The 17,746-nt window shown below is 63.2% G+C and overlaps 1 protein-coding gene across 2 annotated transcripts; it reads left to right on the top strand.

Moving 5' to 3' along the window:
• The first annotated feature begins 3,470 nt into the window (after positions 1 to 3,470).
• On the top strand, positions 3,471 to 9,850 carry TMEM59L (transmembrane protein 59 like). Of its 2 annotated transcripts, none has more exons than XM_030966715.1 (8): positions 3,471 to 3,635; positions 4,634 to 4,739; positions 4,965 to 5,062; positions 6,592 to 6,738; positions 6,831 to 6,936; positions 7,229 to 7,340; positions 7,461 to 7,578; positions 8,156 to 9,850. In XM_030966715.1, exons 1-8 carry the CDS (start codon positions 3,474 to 3,476, stop codon positions 8,315 to 8,317), a joined length of 1,011 nt encoding a protein of 336 aa, XP_030822575.1. In that variant the 5' UTR covers positions 3,471 to 3,473; the 3' UTR covers positions 8,318 to 9,850. The 2 variants fall into 2 exon arrangements, with proteins under 2 accessions (XP_030822575.1, XP_030822574.1); XM_030966714.1 differs by having other exon boundaries at positions 7,437 to 7,578.
• The last annotated feature ends 7,896 nt before the right edge of the window (positions 9,851 to 17,746 follow it).

The raw sequence follows: 17,746 nt of genomic DNA, 5'->3' as shown, positions 1-17,746 counted from the left end.
AGGTCCTGGTCATGGCAAGGCCACTGTCCCCAGGGTGGCGTGTCCCCAGCTGTGAGGAGAGGGGACGCCACTTCCTGCCAGGAATGGAGCACGGAGGGTGGCAGGGGACACCTGGGTGGCCCGGGGTGCCCCGTGGGCTCGGGGTGGGGGGCGACACTGCGTGGGGCTCCGAGGTGTCGTGCACCAGCAGGGATTGCAGGGATTAAAAAACACAATAAAAACCGAGAGGGGGAGGGAGCCCAAACAATGCCTTTTCCCATCGTCCTGTTTTTTGGAAGCTTCTGAACTGTTTTTGTTGAAATTTCCCAAAAATGTCAGGCTCCGGGAGCCACCCAGCCTGAGAAACTTCAGCCCCAGCGGCCGCAGTCTGGCCGAGTGAATCACGGCTGCCCCGGGGCTGGCGGCCGCCCGCGATCCCGACCCACCGCCCGCGTCCCCCCGGGGAAACCACCCAGGGACCGCGGCCAGCGCTGGGTGCTGGGGAAAAGGAGAAATTCCCGCCCTGGAGCCGGAGCCGGGAGCAGCGGCCACCCCGGCTGCCCACCTGCGCTGCCCGGAGCCTTCCCCCCCCCGTTTGCTGCCGCGCTGCTCAGCGAGCAGCCGGAATTTGGGGGTTTGGGGGAGCCAGGGCGTGGGTGGGATCCTGGGGAGGGGGTGGCTCCACCCTGGGGACGTGGGTGGCTCTGGGTGGCAGAGGCATCACCAGGAGGTGGCTTGGGGCTGGGCTTGGGGTGCAGGGGGAAGATGGAGGGACGGTGGCAGTGGGAGGGCAGTGTCGGTCCCCACTGGTGTCGCCTGGGTCGTGGCGGGGCGTCACCCCAGGTGGCACAGGGACCTTCCAGCTCACAGCAGCGCCTGTGGCATGGGGACAGGGTGAGGGGACAGCGCTCCCCAGCCGCGGGCAGTGCCAGGGCGGCGTCAGGAGCCGTCCGGGAGCAGCCGGAGGTGACCGAGCCGCTCTCCCGCGCTCTGAGTCAGCGGCGGCCGCTCAGCTGTGCTCAGCGCTGCCCTTTGCCAGTGACCTTTAAAGCTGCTCCCTCCGGCCCACGGGCCGCACTCACAGGCACCGGCCGGAGGCAGATCCAGCCCGGACCCCCCCCGACCCCCGGCCCGGGCTCTCGGCGTCAGCACCGGGCTCCCCCGAGGCCGGCGCGGTCCCGCTGCCCCCCCGGCGTGGCTCCGTTCCCAGGGCCTCAGTGCCCCGCTGGCGTGCAGGATCTGCCCATGGGGCCCAGGCCCTGCCACGAACTCTCTGCTCTGCCCGGGCGGGATGTGGCTCCCCCCGGAGGGACGCGGGTGGCCCCGGGGACATCCCCAGACCCGCCCTGAGCATCCTCGGTCCAGCTTCCCACCAGCCGCCACCTTCCCGCCTCCCTCCATCATGTGTCACCAGGGCCCCGAATTAATCTAATTACTTGATTTCCCAGCCAGAGCTCACTCCATAAAATCCTTGGACGCAGACAGCATCTGGCTCAAGGGCCAGGGTGTAAAAAACAAACAAGAAAAAAAACCCCAAACCCCGGGAAAAGCGGGAGGAGAGGCGCAGCGGAGCTGCCTCGACTGCCTGCATCCTTTTAAAGTGACCTGGGGGAAAAATAAAGAGGCAAGAAATGCAAAGAATCCAGCAGGCAGAGTTTGCTTTCTATTCCTCTCAGTCACATTTCCACATCCATGGGTAATTTATAACCCGCTTAACCCTTTCCCTGCCGCCGCCCCCCATCCTTTCCCTCCGGAGCATCCTCGGGGTGGCCGCACCTTCCCGCCTCTGTTTGCTTTGGGAAGCACAAACAGTCCCGTGACGGAGCCTGAGCAGCTCTAGAGGAGGGGAAAAAATGTCAAGAGGGTGCTTGAGCACGAGGGATGGGCTCTGCAAGGCTGGGACGTGGAGTGAAGGGACCGTGGGGACACCCCAGACGATGTGGGGAGAGCCTGAGGCTTCCCGAAAGGCTCCGGGAGAGAAATGTAGGTCAGTAGTGATAAATGCGAAAGGCATCGAGTGTTTCTGGAGAGGGGAGGAGGGAGGGCAGCAAGGGTTTGCCAGCTTGGAGGTTTTTGCCTGGGAACGGTTTCTTTTTCCCGTGCAAAGGTGAGCGGACGGAGCGCGGGCAGGTGCGGCGGGAGCGGTGCCCACCGGCCGCAGGCTCCCGGTGCCCCCGGGGCTCCGGGCGGCGGCTCTGCCGCTGCCGCGGGTGGAAGCCCCCCCTGCGGGGCCGTGATTTACGGCGACAGCCCCCAATCTGCCCCATTTTCTCGGCCATTCGTCAGCGGTGCCGGACCCGGGGCCGGGGCTGGCGGGGCTCCAGGAGGGGGAAGGGGAGCGCAGCGCCCTGGCAGCCCCGCCGGCCCGGCCGCAGCTCAGTTTCTGCCGGCCCTGCTTTGATTAATAAGATGAATAAACTGGCGGGGCGAGGAGAGGCCCCGCTCCCTGCTCCGGGGGGGGCACGGGCTGCGCCCCCCAGCGCCCCCAGCCCCTCTGTCCCTGCCCCAGGGCACCGAGCACCCCTCGGTGCTGAGCTGGGACAGGGAGACCCCCCCTTCCCCGCGCCGGGGTCCTGCCATGTGTTCCCCATTAGGGCCGGAGGTGAGCGGAGCCCCCAGCCCTCCTCCTCCTCCTCCTCCTCCTCCCCCCGGGCCCACTTTGGGGTGCTGCCATAAATAAGGGGAGTGGGCCGGGCAGGGGTGAGGAGGGGGTGTGAGAGGTGCCTTTGATGTCCTTTAAAGCCTGGAAATCACAGCTGTAAATCCGGGGTGTCAGGGAGAGCCCAGCACCGGCCGGGGGGCCCTGGGGAGTGAGGATGAGGATGGGAGGCATGAAGGTGACTTGGGGAGTCCTGGAGGGACACAGAGGGTGCCACGGCGGGCTGTGACACTGGCTGGGGACCCTCCTGAGGGGCCGGTCCATGTGGGGGGCGGTGAGGCAGCCCTGTCCCTCTGTGTGACACCAGTGCCAGTGTGACACGGTTCCTGGTCATCCCCTCAGCCCCTCTGTTCCCTTCAGTCCCTCTGCATCAGGGTGGCCCCAAGTCCGGTTGTGTCCCTGCACCCTGATCCCCCCTGCATCCCCCAGTGCCTCCTCTAGCCCACGGTCCCCCTACACCCTCTGCTCCCCATAAATCTCCCGGTTCCCATTCCCCTTTGTCCCCCTGCATCCCCTGGTGTCCGTGCATCCCCCATCCCCGTACGTCCCTGGTCCTTGGACCCCCCCGCCCCCTTCTCCTGCATCCCGGGGTTCCCCTCACCCCCCCGCTGCCCGGGCATTCCCCATCCTCCCGCGCCCTTCTCTCGTTATCCCCGCCCGGTGCCGGTGCCGGTGCCGGTGCCGGTGCCGGTGCATCTGCGGCAGGCTGCGGCGGCTCCCCCCGCCCCCGGCTCCCCCCGCCCGGCGCACAGCGCGTCACGGCGGGGCCGGCGGCGGCGGTGGCGGCGGTGGGTGCGCTCGGCTCCGCTCCGTTCCTCTCCGCTCCGCGCCCGCCATGGCGGCCCCGGCCCGCCGGCCCCGGGCCCTGCTCGCCCTCGGCCTGGCCCTTCTCACCGCCGCTGCCGCCGCCGCCACCGACCCTTTCTCGCCGCAGCTGGGAGACACCGGCGGGTGCCGCGGGCAGTGCGGCCGCAGCCTGCAGCGCCGGGCCGCCGCCGTGAGTCCGGGACACCGGGGCACCGGGGGGGCAACGGCGGCGTGGGGAGCATCAATGGCACTGGGGGTACCAGGAGCATCGGGGGCACTGGGAGTACTGGGAGGCACCAGGGGCATGGGGAGCATCAGTGGCACTGGGGGTAACAGGGGCATCGCGGGTCCTGGGGGCACTGGGGATATTTGGGGACCATCAGTAGCACTGGGGGTACCAGGAGCATTGGGGGCACGGGGGGCACTGGGGGGCACCAGGGGCATGGGAACATCAGGGGCATGGGGGTCAGTGGGGTACTGGGAGCACGGGGAGCACCAGCAATGCCTGGCACACTGGGAGTACCAGGAGCAGCGGGGGCACCAGCGGGGGCACCAGGGGCACTGGGGGCACTGGAGGGGACTGGGGGCATCAGGGCCACCAGGAGCAGTGGGGACACCCCCGACAGGCATCTCTGCCAACGCAGCCCCACACCGGGCCACCCCCCCAGGGGAGCAACATGGGGGGCACCGGGGCACCCCCAGTGGTCTCCTCCAGCAGCTTTGGGGTGCCCCCAGTGAGGGCATCCCCACGGCTTTGGGGTGCCCACAGTGTCACGCCTTTCCCCTGAGCCTGCCCAATCCCGGTGAGCCCCGTGTAGGCTCTGTGCGCCCCCCACACCCCTCAGCGGCACCCCAAATCTGCACCCCTCCCTCAGCGCAGTGCGCCCCCACCTCTGCCAGCCCATGCCAGGGCCTGGCTGGTGTCATCACAGCCGGGGGGACCCTCCACGCCCTCCACGAGGACTTGGCCCAGTGCAGAGCCACCCTGGGGGGCACCCGGGGGGTTTTGGGGAGCTCTCCCTGCTCTGGGAACCCCGGCTTTGGGGTGCCAGCCCTCAGCACGGCCCTGGGCGGGGGCGGCGCTGCCCGGTGCCCCCCAGCTGGGCGCGGGGCCCGCGGGGGGGTGTCCGGCTCAGCCGCCGGGCTGAGCCCGGTGCCAGCTCCGCGCTCTCCTCCTCCTCGCCGCAGGATGCTGTTCTCAACGCCTGTTACCGGGGCTGCCGGCTGTTCTCCATCTGTCACTTCGTGGATGCGAGCGCCGAGCTCAACACGACCAGAGCCGAGTGCGAAGCAGGTGAGAGGAGCCGGTGGCCGAGCGGCCCCCGCGCCCCAAATCGCGGGGGGATCCCCGCATCCCACGGGGAGCAGCGCGATCCCGACACCCGACACCTCCGGAGCTCCCGCCCCACTCAGCCCCGCGGCCAGCGGGGACGGGCTGAGGTGCCCTGGGTGGCACTGGGGAGGGGCACGGGGGTCCCCGGATTGGGCACCCCCAGCCCTGACCCCTCCTCTCCCCCAGCCTGTGCTGAAGCCTACGGCAACGCAGAGGAGCAGTTTGGGTGCGTGACCGGGTGCCGCAAGCAGCTGCCCGAGGTGGAGGAGAGCAGGAAGGAGAAGGTGAAGGGAGATGGGGAAATCCTTCCTTGAACGGGAGCTCAGCACAGCCCCTCCCCTCCCTCGGGATGGGGGACGCCCCACGTGCGCAGCCCATCTGTCCATCCATCCATCCATGGATCCATCCATGAATCCATCAATGGATCCATCCACCATCCATCCATCCATCCATCCATCCATCCATCCATCCATCCATCCATCCATCCATCCATCCATCCATCCATCCATCTATCCATCCATCCATCCATCCATCCATCCATCATCCATCTGTCCATCCATCCATCCATCCATCCATCCATCCATCCATCCATCCATCATCCATCCATCATCCATCCATCCATCCATCCATCCATCCATCCATCCATCCATCCATCCATCCATCATCCATCTGTCCATCCATCCATCCATCCATCCATCCATCCATCCATCCATGGATCCATCCATGAATCCATCAATGGATCCATCAATGGATCCATCCATCCATCCATCCATCCATCCATCCATCTGGATGGGAGCTCCAGATGTGCCAGGCTGATCCAAGCCACCACTGGTTGCTTTGTCACAAGACTAAAAAGAAAATTAACTGGGCTGGGCTTGGCTTGGGCCCGGCAGGGAGGCCACAGGGAATCCCCAGGGTGAGAAGATCTGACTGGGCATCGTGGCAGATTCCCCCAGTTTTGATTTGTTATCCTTCCCAGCAATCAGCAACGCTTTCACCTCCTCCTACATTTAATTAATTCAGCTATTGCCCAATTAATTAAATTAGACTTTGGCCCAAGGAAGAGGCTTTTGGCTCCGTGCACGTGCAGGCAAAGATGAATCAGCGCCGTAAAAAGGGTGAAAAGCTCCTTTGAACTCCCCTCCTTTGCAGCCCCGTTTTAAGACCTTCCCGGTGCCTGATCCCATTTCCCAGCCCCTCTCCAAGGCCAGGGATGAGCATCTGGGGGTGACTGGGGGTGACAGGCAGGGGCCTCACCCCCTCCACCCACCCAAAGCTTTTTCCCTCAGGTTCCCAGACGAGCAGGCAAAGCAGATTTAGCATAATAATTAGATACAGAATCTGACCTATTTATTTCCTGTTTGCTGGTTTGACCGTGCAAGGGGCTGTCGGAAAATGTTCGGAGCCAGTGGCAGGGAGCAGCCAAGCGGATTCCAGCAGGGATGCTTTAAAAATAACAAACTGCCGCGACGGCCAAGAATCCAGGGCACCGAGAGGCTGCCAGGAGAGCAACGCCCTCGGCACCGCGGCTGCTCTGCTCCCATTGTCTCCGGCACAGGAGGGTGATCCCACCCCAAAGGGACGGTCCTGGGGCCGGGGGATGGCCCCAAAGCTGGGTGGTCACTCCAGGGACCCTTGGTGACCCTTCTGGGGCTGGAGCAGAGCCCTGGCACATCCCTTTGTGTGCCTGGGAGAAGCAGAGCCCAGAGCTGAGCACCCCGCTCAGCCCAGCCACAGCCTCGGGGTGGGATGTGCCCTGTTGGGGTGGGTGACAAGGGGACAGCTGTGAGGTGATGTCCCCGCTCCTTTGCAGAGCCTGGAGCTGAAACTGCCATCGTTTTCCATGTTGGATTTGGTCTCCACCTTCTGCAACGACATCGTCAGCTCTGCCCAGAGCTTCATCTCCTCCACCTGGACCTTCTACCTGCAGGCGGACGATGGCAAAGTCGTGGTGTTTCAGGTGGGGGTGTCCCCAGGACCCTCTCTGTGGGTGCCCAGAGGGGTGGGGACCCCTTTCCTCACTGCCTTCTCCCTCTCTCCCTGCCGACCCAGTCCCAGCCTGAGATGGAGTTCCCAGCAGCCGAGGCCCTGGAGATCCAGCCAGCCCAGCCGGGATCGGGATCGGGGTCCAGCCCTGGTGTCCCCCAGCCCCACACAGGTGCGGGGGGGGATGCTGGGGGGGGCTGGGAGCCTCCGAGCCCTCCTGGCTCCTTTCTGAGTTCTCCAGAGCTGAACAAATTTCCCTTTTCTCGGGTCTGAGCAGCTTCCCACACCCCCACCCATGCTGGGGGGTCTGGATGGGGCCCTGCTGGGACCCTCTGTGCCCCCTTAGCGGGCAGAGGGTCCTGGGGAGGGAGGGGGACCCCCACCATGCTGGCAGTGGGATGGCAGAGGGGAGGGTGTGTCCACATGTGTGTGCCCCATGTTCAGCATCGCCTGTCCCCTGCCAGGCCCCCGGGCAAAGGGGGACAATCCCCCCGTGAAGGAGCCCCGGGGCAAGGCCAAGGCGCGCCCCCCGGAGCCCCCGCAGCAGGAGCACGACTTCCTCGGCTGCATGTCCAAGTAGGTGCTCTGGGACCTGCTGGGTGTGGCACAGCAGATCCCCCCCAAGCCCCATTCCCAGCCCCTGCCCTGCCATAAACTCGTCCCTCCTCTTTGGTGGGGGGTGGTGGGGTGCTACAGGCGCTCGGGCCTTCCTCGCTGGATCCTGGCCGCCTGCCTCTTCCTCTCCATCATGGTGATGCTGTGGCTCAGCTGTGCCAGCCTGGTGACCGCCCCCGAGCAGCACGTCAAGACCCAGGTATGGGGTGAGCACAGCCCCAGGGTGCCAGGGACTCCTGGCATGGCTGGGTGGGCATTGCTGTGCCCTCTTTGTGCTCCCCGTGCCTGGCGTGGCCGGGTCGGCATTGCTGTGCCCTCTTTGTGCTCCCCGTGCCTGGCGTGGCTGGGTGGGCGTTGCTGTGCCCTCTTTGTGCTCCCCGTGCCTGGCGTGGCCGGGTGGGCGTTGCTGTGCCCTCTTTGTGCTCCCCGTGCCTGGCATGGCTGGGTGGGCATTGCTGTGCCCTCTTTGTGCTCCCCACGCCTGGCGTGGCCGGGTGGGCATTGCTGTGCCCTCTTTGTGCTCCCCGTGCCTGGCGTGGCCGGGTGGGCGTTGCTGTGCCCTCTTTGTGCTCCCCGTGCCTGGCGTGGCCGGGTGGGCGTTGCTGTGCCCTCTTTGTGCTCCCCACGCCTGGCATGGCCGGGTGGGCATTGCTGTGCCCTCTTTGTGCTCCCCAGTCACTGCGTGGGCTGTGAGGTGCATCCACAGCCGGCGCCGTGGTGCCCCCGAGCTGGGGGTGAGCTCTGGGGCTGCACTGTTGTCTCTGCTTCTCCTCCAGCCTCTGAGCATCAACGGGGACAAGGAGTACCTGGAGGACCTGGATGGCCCCGGCGCCTTCCCGCTGCCTCCCGTCATCACCGTCACCCTGTGCCCCGCGCCCGGCGGGGAGGACGCGGGGCCGCTGCCCCTCAAAGTCGACCTGGACAAGACCATCCTGTAGGGCTCCCGTCCCTCCCCACGGCCTCCTCCTCCCTCTCACCATCCCCACAGCATCGCCCCCCGGCTCCCCGCGTCCCCAGCTCCGGCAGGGGCATCTCCTCCTCCGGCCGGGTCCCGCTGCCCTCCCCGGGCACGGCCGCTCTGGGGGAGGCTCCGGGAGCCGGGCAGCGGCTCTGCCTGCCCCAGGGATGTGCTGCGAGCTGGGATCCGGGGCTGCAGAGCCCAGAAGGGAGCTGCCAGAGCGGGGAGGCCGGAGGGAGCCCGGCCCCGAGCGGGACTCTGTCTCCTCCCGCCCGGAGCCGCCGGGGCCCCGCAGCCCTCCGGGCATGGCTCCAGCGCTGGGCAGGAGGGAGCCGGCTGCGGTGGGGGATGGAGAGTGTCTGCAGCCTTCTGAGCTTTGGCTCGGCACATCCCCGGCCTCCCACCTTGGGCTGAGCCTCCGAGGCGCCGGCCCCGGCCCTGGGAACTCCCTTCCGCCGGCCGGAGCCGATTGCCTCGGGGAGCCGAAACGTGGCGAATGGATTTGGCGTTGGCAGCCGGAGACGGGAGCGGATCCCGCCGCCTCCGTGCCCACGCGAGCACCCGGCCAGCCCCTTCCCGGAGCTGTGGAGGGGCCCTGGGATGGCTCCTTCCCCTCCCTGCTCCGTGATGCCCTTGGGGAGCTGGCCCTGGTGCCAACAAGTTGCTGGTGGGACCAAGCAGGGGATGAGGCGGCGTTTCCCTGACTTCAAGCTCGGTGAGGAGGCCGGAGCTGCTGGGACGGCTCCATCCTGGGCTCGGCATCCTGTGGGGATGGCTCCATCCTGGGCTCAGCATCCCAGCCCCACGCTGGGAGCAGCCTGCGGGGCTGCAGCTGACGGCAGGACGCGCTCTCTGTGTCCCTGGGCTCACAGTGCTGCCCTCAAAGCGAGCAGTGGGGCCAAGCACGGCTCCCCTCGGCTCAGTCCCTGGGCATGGAGGTGTCTCCCCGCTCCCCACCTCCCCCCCATTCTCCACCACTCGATTCCATGCATCGTTCCGTGGTTTGATTTGCACCGGCACGCGGCTCCTCGGCCCCAGGGTTCACCCCGGTGTCGGTCCCGCCGCCCCCGTGTCACCTAACACGTCTGTACAGATTAACTTATTACCCCCGACCCCATCCCCTGGGTTTTTGGGCTCTCTCCGTGTGCCGGCGGCTCCCGGGGGCCGTGGTGTGGTGGGACCGGGGCCTCTCATCCCCGTCCCCATCGGTTTCGTGCTGCTCCGTGTCACTCCCACGCATCCAACATATCTGGGTTTGGGGAACCGGGTTGGGGGGAGGCGTGGGGGGGTCTCGTGTCCGTTTTGGGGTCCACTTTTCGTTGTTGCTTTCCGGCCGCGTGTGAAGCTCGGTGCAGTCTGTGATGTTCCGGCCGCGGCGGCTCCCCCGATCCCGGGGCAGGAGCTCCGGGGGCAGCGCGGCCGCGGAGCCCTCCCGGCCCCGGAGCCCTCCCGGCCTCGCCTCGAAGGGCAAACCCAGCCCCGAGCTGGGAGGGGGAATAGAATAAAAGGTTTGTACCAGAGCTGGGCGAGTCGGCGGCTTGGTGGGGTGCTGGTCCCAGGGTGGGAGCGGGTTTGATCCCCCACATGGGGCCGGCAGGAGGGCACGGGGCTGGTCCCGTTCTGGAAACTGAGCCGGGATGAAAGCTCTGGCAAACCAGAGAGAAATCCCTGCTGGGCTGTTTGGCATGGGCCCGGAACAAAGCTCCTCTCTGCTGCTGGGTTGACAGATTCAGCATCAAGAGCGGGAGGAGATGCTGTGGGGCAAGGCCCCCAAACCACCCCCCTGCGAGCTGCGAGGAGGGGAAAGCCGGGATGCAGCACCAGGGAGGGCTCCGTGCACGTGGAAGGGCTGGCAAACGAGGGCTTTTCCCCCGGAAAACCATTTGGAGGAGGGAAATAATCGGGCCACGCCGGTGTCACACACGGGTGTCACACCCCAGCACACACGCAGCACCCGGGGGGCTGGCACGTCCCCACCTTCCCTTTCCCTCGGCGTGTGTTTGTCCTGGCGCCGTGCCCACGGCCCAGCCGGGCTCTCCCGGTGCCAGGCACGGCGGGGCAGCTCACGCGAGGGGCTGGAGCCTCCGCAGCCTCGTCTGCAGCGCTTCAGTAGCCCAGCGGGGTCCCGAGCTCGGAGCCAGCGGCTCCCCCGAGGAGCCCCCGTTTGCCGCGGGATGCGGAGCCAGGGATGCGGAGGTGCCGGGGATGGATGCCGGCGCGCTTGGCAGGAGTCACGGCCAAAGAAGGATCTCCAAAGGCCTGCTCTGCTCCCTGCCAGCAGCCTGCGCTGCCGGAGCACGTCCCTGCCTGTCCCTCCGTGGGGGGTGCCGTGTCACCCCCTCCCCGGCGCTCAGCGCTCGCACGATGGGGACGGGAGGGGTTTGCCCTACATGGAGTGCAGAGGGATGGCGTTCCCAGCTGTGTGGGAGGATGCTCCGGGCGGCCTCGGCCCTGTGGGGCTGGCATGGGAGGCACAGTGGGTGCCATGGCCACCTTTCCCAGCCCACAATGGGATTTGGGGGCTTCTCCTCAGCAGTGCCTCGGGGTGGGCAGAGGGGTGGGAGGGCAGCAAAAGAGGGGAGGGCTGGGAGATGCAGCCCAGCACGGAGCAGCTTTTGAGGTGGGCGCAATCTGATGGCTCAGGGGTGAAAACCCCCCTGGCCAGGCCCAGGCCACCGAGTGCCCCTCAGAGGGCAGGGACAGCCCCCAGGGGGGGTCTTTGTGCCGAATTTTCACAGGAAAATTCAGCAGGAAGGCCCCAGATCGGGGCAGACAGCTGGCAAATCCAGCCCAGGGCAGGCAGCGCCCCCGAGTGTGTCCCCTCCTGGGATGGGAGCCGGGCTGCAGACCGTGGACAAGCTCCTCGTCTTTAAACTGGAGTCAGATTCCTCCCTGCTGGCTCGGGGTGCAGGAAACCGTGCCCAGGAGCAGGTGAGGAGGGACCCCACTCTAACAAGAAGGAGACGCATGAAATCCGCTGGTTCCACTCCCCCCAGCAGGCAGCCGGGGGCTTTTCCACCCGACGCCTTTTCCTTCTCGCTCCCTCTTTCATTTGTTCACAAGGGAAGGGAAATTCCTGGTGTGTGGCCCCTGTGGCCGTGGGCAGGCTGGGCTGTGAGGAATCACCCTCCAGCCCGCGGTGGTGCTGAGGGCATGGGGTGGGTCACGTCCTTGGGGTGAGCGTGTGTGTGCCCACGTTCCCATCCATGTGTCCATCACCGTGTCCTTGTGTCCATCACTGTGTCCTCGTGTCCATCCTCACGTCCTTGTGTCCATCACCATGTCCTCGTGTCCATCCTCACGTCCTTGGGGTGAGCGTGTGTGTGCCCATGTTCCCATCCATGTGTCCATCACCGTGTCCTCGTGTCCATCACCGTGTCCTCGTGTCCATCCTCACGTCCTTGGGGTGAGCGTGTGTGTGCCCATGTTCCCATCCATGTGTCCATCACCGTGTCCTCGTGTCCATCACCGTGTCCTCGTGTCCATCCTCATGTCCTTGTGCCCATCCTCATGTCCTCATGTCCATCCTCATGTCCATCCTCCCACCCTCATGCTCATCCTGATGTCCTTGTATCCACACTCACCTTTATGTCCACATGTCCACACTCACCTCCGTGTGTCCACATGTCCAACCACAGCTCCACAACTAATCCCAGATGTGTCTGTGGCAAGAACCTTCAAAAAGTGGGGGAAATCCAGCAAGTTTCCCCCTACACTTCCACCCAGACCCCTGTGGCATCTCCCCCTTGGCTGTGGCTTGGTCTCTGTGCCAGCAGTGGGTGCTGAAGGTTGGGGGGTCCCACCAGCTGTAATCAGGGTCAACACCCCCCTGGCTGCTCTTGGTGGCTGCATTGGGCTGCTGTGGTCCCCTCCAGAAAATCTCAGCTGCTGGGAGCTGGCCTGGCTCCACCAGGCTCACACAATGCCCGAGGAGCTGGGCCAGGCAGGGATTTCCCTCCCCTCCTGCCATCTGCTCCCAAACGTGCCTTTGTCCCTGTTTCTCACCCCGTTCCCCTCAGGAGCACTTCAGCTCCTTGTCCCGGAGCCCTGGGCCTGCTGCTCCAGGGTGTCCCTGCCTGGGGACAGCACTGGGCTCCTTGGGATGCCGCAGAGGGCAGAAACCCCAGGACTGGGTCAGCAGGGAGGAGAAGTCCATGTGCCAACCCCGCTTTTGATGGTTTGGGACCAGTGATCCCCTTCCCACTCGCATCCCAGGGAGATTCTGCAGGACGCCAGGAGGTCAGGGCAGGTTTCTCATTCCTTGCAGGAGGAAGGAGGTGATGATTCTCATTCTTCCTTGAGAGTGCCCAGGCTGGGTGAAGCAGCAGGTTTGGAGCTGCAGGGCTCCTGGAGGTGATGGAAGCAGAGCCTGGGCTCCTCTCTGAGATGGGAAAGGGAATTTTCCAGCAGCTCCAGCTGCCTCTCCCTGCTCCTGGCCCAGCTCCTGCCAGCACAAAGCTGCAATCCCGAATTCCTGACCAACACTCAGAGCTGTAAACTCACTTTTAACCCCAATGGAGATAAATCCCCACCCAGGGATGGAGAGAGGGTGAGGAGGTGAGGTGGGGAGCTGGACAAGGGCTCAAAGCATCTTCCTCACCCCACATGTGGAGCTGAGCCCTTTCCCTCACAAATTCTCCTTTGAATCATGCCTGGAGCCACCACAAAGCCCTCCAGGCCTTCAAAGATGGAAACCCCATGGAACTGCTGGAACTGGGCAGGGCAGCACCGTGCCAGGGATGGGAAAACGCATCCATGGGTCTCCTCTGCTCGGTAAAACACATCCATGGGTCTCCTGCCCGGAAAAAAAAACCGGGCCCCCCCCCCGCGGAAAAAAATGGGTCTCCTCTGCGCTGTAAAACACATCCATGGGTCTCCTCTGCCCCGTCCTCCTTCCTACGAGCCGCAGCCACGGGTGATTCAACAACAACAAAACCAAAGGAAAAACAATCTGCTGGTGCTAATGGGATTGGTTCTGTCCCTACCACGCACATTCCAGCCTGGCTCGAGGGACCCTTGGGGGGCGGCGGGGGGGGGGATAATGAAGCCAAATTATTCCTCGTGTTCAAATGTCAGAGCTGAGCGTGGTGCCGAGCCTGGCGCAGCTGCTGGGCCCTGGCGCTGCCGTGGGGAAGGGGAGAACCCCCGGAGCACAGCCAGGACAGGCATTTTCCAACAGCCAGGACAGGCATTTTCCATCCCCTGGCCTTCACTGTCGCTGCTCGGAACCACGAGGGGCTTTGCTCCGCGCTCGTTCCTGTGTTGTCCTGCCAGGTGAGGAGCACAGCCAAGCTGGCTTTGGCAGGGTGGGAACCAGGCTCCCCGATGGGCTGGGCTGGTGCTGCAGCCCCTGCAGCCATCCCTGCTTTGGGGGTGACACGTGTGGGACACGGAGGGGACCTGCGGGATCGTGGCCTGGCCGCGGTGCCAAACGGAGCTGGGAATGGCCAAGGCTGCCAGCTGAGAGGGAGCCAGCTCCTGAGGGGGTCAGCTGTCCATGTGGGGCTGGAAGGAGCCCAAGATTCCTGCTAGAAGGTGTTGATCCTTCCCCCGGGCCAGACCCTGCATGGCTCTGTGTCCTGCTCCTCACAGGGCACAGCATCCCCACACTCCTGCTCCATCCCTGCTGGGGAAGGGGGCACTGCTGCTCCCCAGCGTGGGGGACACTGCCAGGGGTGGGCATCCAGCCAGAGAGCCGGGCTGGCTCCATCCTGGCACGGAAGGGATGCTGCTGTCCCCGGGTTTCGTGCTGGTTCTGTTGGATTGTCTCTGAAATTGGGGAATTTGGGACCTGCGGGGCTCGGCTGCACCCCAGGATGGTGGGAGCCCACAGAGCTCATCCTGAGGGACTTGGGGATCCCACATCCCTGAGGGGTCTCACATCCATTGGTATCCCACATCTCTGGGGGTCCAACATCCTTGGGGGTCCCACATCTCTGAGGGTCCCACATCCTTAGGGGTCCCACATTCCTGAGGGTCCCACATCCCTGAGGGTCTCACATTCCTGAGGGATCTCACATCCCTGAGGGTCTCACATCCCTGAGGGGTCCCACATCCCTGAGGGTCTCACATCCCTGAGGGTCCCACATCCTTAGGGGTCCCACATCCTGAGGGTCCCACATCCCTGAGGGGTCCCACATCCCTGAGGGGTCCCACATCCCTGAGGGTGTCACATCCCTGAGGGTCCCACATCCCTGAGGGGTCCCACATCCCTGAGGGGTCCCACATCCCTGAGGGTGTCACATCCCTGAGGGTCCCACATCCCTGAGGGTCCCACATCCCTGAGGGTCCCACATCCCTGAGGGTCTCACATCCCTGAGGGTCTCACATCCCTGAGGGTCCCACATCCCTGAGGGTCCCACATCCTTGAGGGTCCCACATCCTTGAGGGTCTCACATCCCTGCCCTCGGTGCCCGCTCCCCACCATGGAATTCTCTTTCTGCCGTGGGCCCTGGCAGAGTTGGAGCTGCAGGGGAAGGAGGGGATGGAGGATCCGCCTCCACCAGCCCATGCAGATCAAACATCTCCAACATCTCCACGGGGAAATGCATCCAAAGGGGCAGGACAAAAGGGAGGGAGGGAGGGAGGGAGAAGGGCTGCTCCATCCTGCTGGCGCAGCAGCCACACCCCAGCCTGTGCTCCTGACCTTCCCCAGGCTCACGCTCTGCCAGGATTACCCAGGGATTAGCAGGGAGCAGCGGAGCAGAAATCCAGAGGGAATAAACGCAGGGAGAAGCACAGGCACTGAGAAACCCCACCACACCCTCAGGGCAGGCAGGAGACAGAGCTGGCGTGTCACCCAGGAGGAGTGAGGGAGGTCATCGCAGCCTCCTCCACAACGAGGGAAAATAAAGCAGCCAGAAACGTAACAAGAATTAGGGGAAAAAAATCCCGTGCTGGGAAAAATCTAACAAAAATTGGAAAAAAAAAAGAATAAAACCCCTGGATGCTGGTGCTGGGAGCTGTGAGGAATTCTTGCTCCCGAGCAGGATGAAATCAGGAGGTCTAAGGGAAAGGCAGAGCTGCCAGCTCATGATTTTGTCATTACTCTCCCAGTGCTGGCTGTGGATTTTAAAGTCCAGCTGTGGGAGCCGTGGGATACGCAAGAGCTTGGCTTGCAGCAAAAGGTACACGGAGAGACCTCATGTTTTGCAAGGGGAAAAACAAACAAAAAAAAAAAAAAAGGTGAAAATATGACTCAAATAGATCCTGAAGGCTTGACATCAAGATCAGAAAGAAGAAGAATGTAAAGAGAATAATGTAGAATAGTTCTGAGTTTATTCCTTTTTTTTTTTTTTAAACGCAGTCTAGTTAGAGTTGGGATTTTCCAGGCAGACCACTGCTCTCCACAGTAGGAATTCCAGGCCTGCCTGGATGTACTGAGTGCACAGGATAAATATATTACAGTTGTGTGAGTTGCTCAGATTGCTGTGCTAACACTGGTCATAAAATTCACCTTAGATATAAGGCAGGCTGCTTGGGGAAGGGGGCTAAGTGCACTCAACAAATAATGAAGAGAAATAAAAATAAATATCAAATGGCCCATAAAATCAAACAATAATGGTAACTAAAAAGTTCCTGGATTTGCTGCCAGAGGTAAAATCCCATCAGCAATATGAAATAACAAGAAATCCCCCCCTTGGCTCCTTCTCCACATGACACAAGTCAGCACGCCTGGTCACCAGAGTCGTTGTGGAATACATCTTCCTTCCAGGGTCTTATAAATGCATTTTTCCTGCTTTGAGAGACCTTCTGGGGTTCCATTTAACTGGGATCTGGGGAACACGTGAAAGGCATTTACAGCATCCAGCCCGGCCCTGCTTTTCCTGCAGGGGAAGCGGAGGTGAAACATTCACGGCTCTGCCACCACACCTGGGACGGAGAGGGCACAGCCCTGTGGGGACAGAAATAGCTGCACTTCAAATAGCAGGGGAGACCTAAAAATATCAGGTGGGACCTAAAAATAACAGAGGGGCAGCGTTTGTTTGAAGTCTTTCACAGAGCAGGGTGCGCTGAACAGGTGAGGGGCAGCTGGGAAGGGGCTCAGAAGGAGAAAAGGAGGCTCAGGGGGGACTTTTGGGCTCTCCTGACAGGACAGGACAGCTTGGGGGGGTCAGACTCAGCTCCCAGGGGACACCAGGACCAGAGGGAACGGCCTCAGGCTGGGTTTTGGGGAAATTTCCTCATGGGAAGGATGGTGAGGCTCTGGAAGGGGCTGCCCAGGGCGGTTTGGAGCGCCCACGCCTGCAGGTGTCCAAGGAGCTCGTGGAGGTGGCACTCAGAGCTCTGGGCTGGGGACAAGCTGGGGATCAGTCACAGCTTGGACTCAGTGGTCTTGGAGGTCTTTTCCAACCTAAATAACTCTGAGATTCCATAAAGCGACCCCCAGAGGAAGGGGAAGGTGTCAGATGAAGCCGAGCTGGAAGTGGGACAACCACGAGGTGTTGGGAAGGAGGGGCAGGAGCTCCCCCCAAACACCAGAACAACAAAAAGAGCACAGCTGGGGGAGAGCTCCTGCAGCTCCAAATTCCAGAAGGGACGGGGGCTGGAACACCAGGAGGGTCCATCCACAGCCTCTTCCCCTGCTGACAGCTCCTCCTCTGTGCAGGTCGTGTCTGAAATAACAAGGCCCCGAGGTCCTGGCCGGGGTCTCCGTGCGCTGCAGCAACACAAATAGCAAATTAATAAGCACTGCTTCCCTTTCTCCCCAAGGTTTTGCGAGGCTTAATTAATGAGTGTCTGCAAAACGCATTCGGAGCTGGGAATGAAATGTGCTGTGGAAATGCCAAATATTTTTAATGCTCCAGCAGATTTAGGACGTTTAAATAAGAAAAATACACAGCTTTTCCTCTTCGAAACAGATTGCTCCCCTCGAAGCAAAGAGCTCCAGAACATGAAGTTTTCATCAGGCTGACTTGAAAGGGAGTTTTCACGGCTTTCCAAGCGCGTTTATTCTCATGTACGAATTCCCCCCTTTCCCTTCTACAGATGTGGACACCGAGCATGGGAAATCAAAGAAATCTACCCCGGGCCGTTGGCAGGGCCAGCGCTACGAATAATTTCCTGATTCCCACTGATGCCTGGAATGCCCCCTCGAGCAGATGCGAGGCGGCTTTAGGAATTACACGGACCCCGCGTGGCCTCGGTGGCTTTGGGGAGAGCTGGGAGGGCTCTGATGCCGACCATGTGTGGGGACGGAGGCGGATTTGGCACCGGGAGGCGCGACGAGCTCCGGCGACAGGACTGCACCCTCTGGAGGGTACTGCTGCTCCTGCACGCGCGGCCGCTGGCCAAAAACGCTGCTCCGAGTGGCCTGGCAGGAGGTTTTGTCCCCTGCCAGGGCTGTCCCCGCAGTCCTGGCTGGCTGCACGTGTCCCGCAGGTGACACGGAGCGGTCCGCAGGTGGAAT

The sequence above is a fragment of the Camarhynchus parvulus genome, chromosome 28, assembly GCF_901933205.1.
Source record: "Camarhynchus parvulus chromosome 28, STF_HiC, whole genome shotgun sequence".
Taxonomy (NCBI): domain Eukaryota; kingdom Metazoa; phylum Chordata; class Aves; order Passeriformes; family Thraupidae; genus Camarhynchus; species Camarhynchus parvulus.
This window is presented reverse-complemented; position numbering and strand designations above follow the sequence as displayed.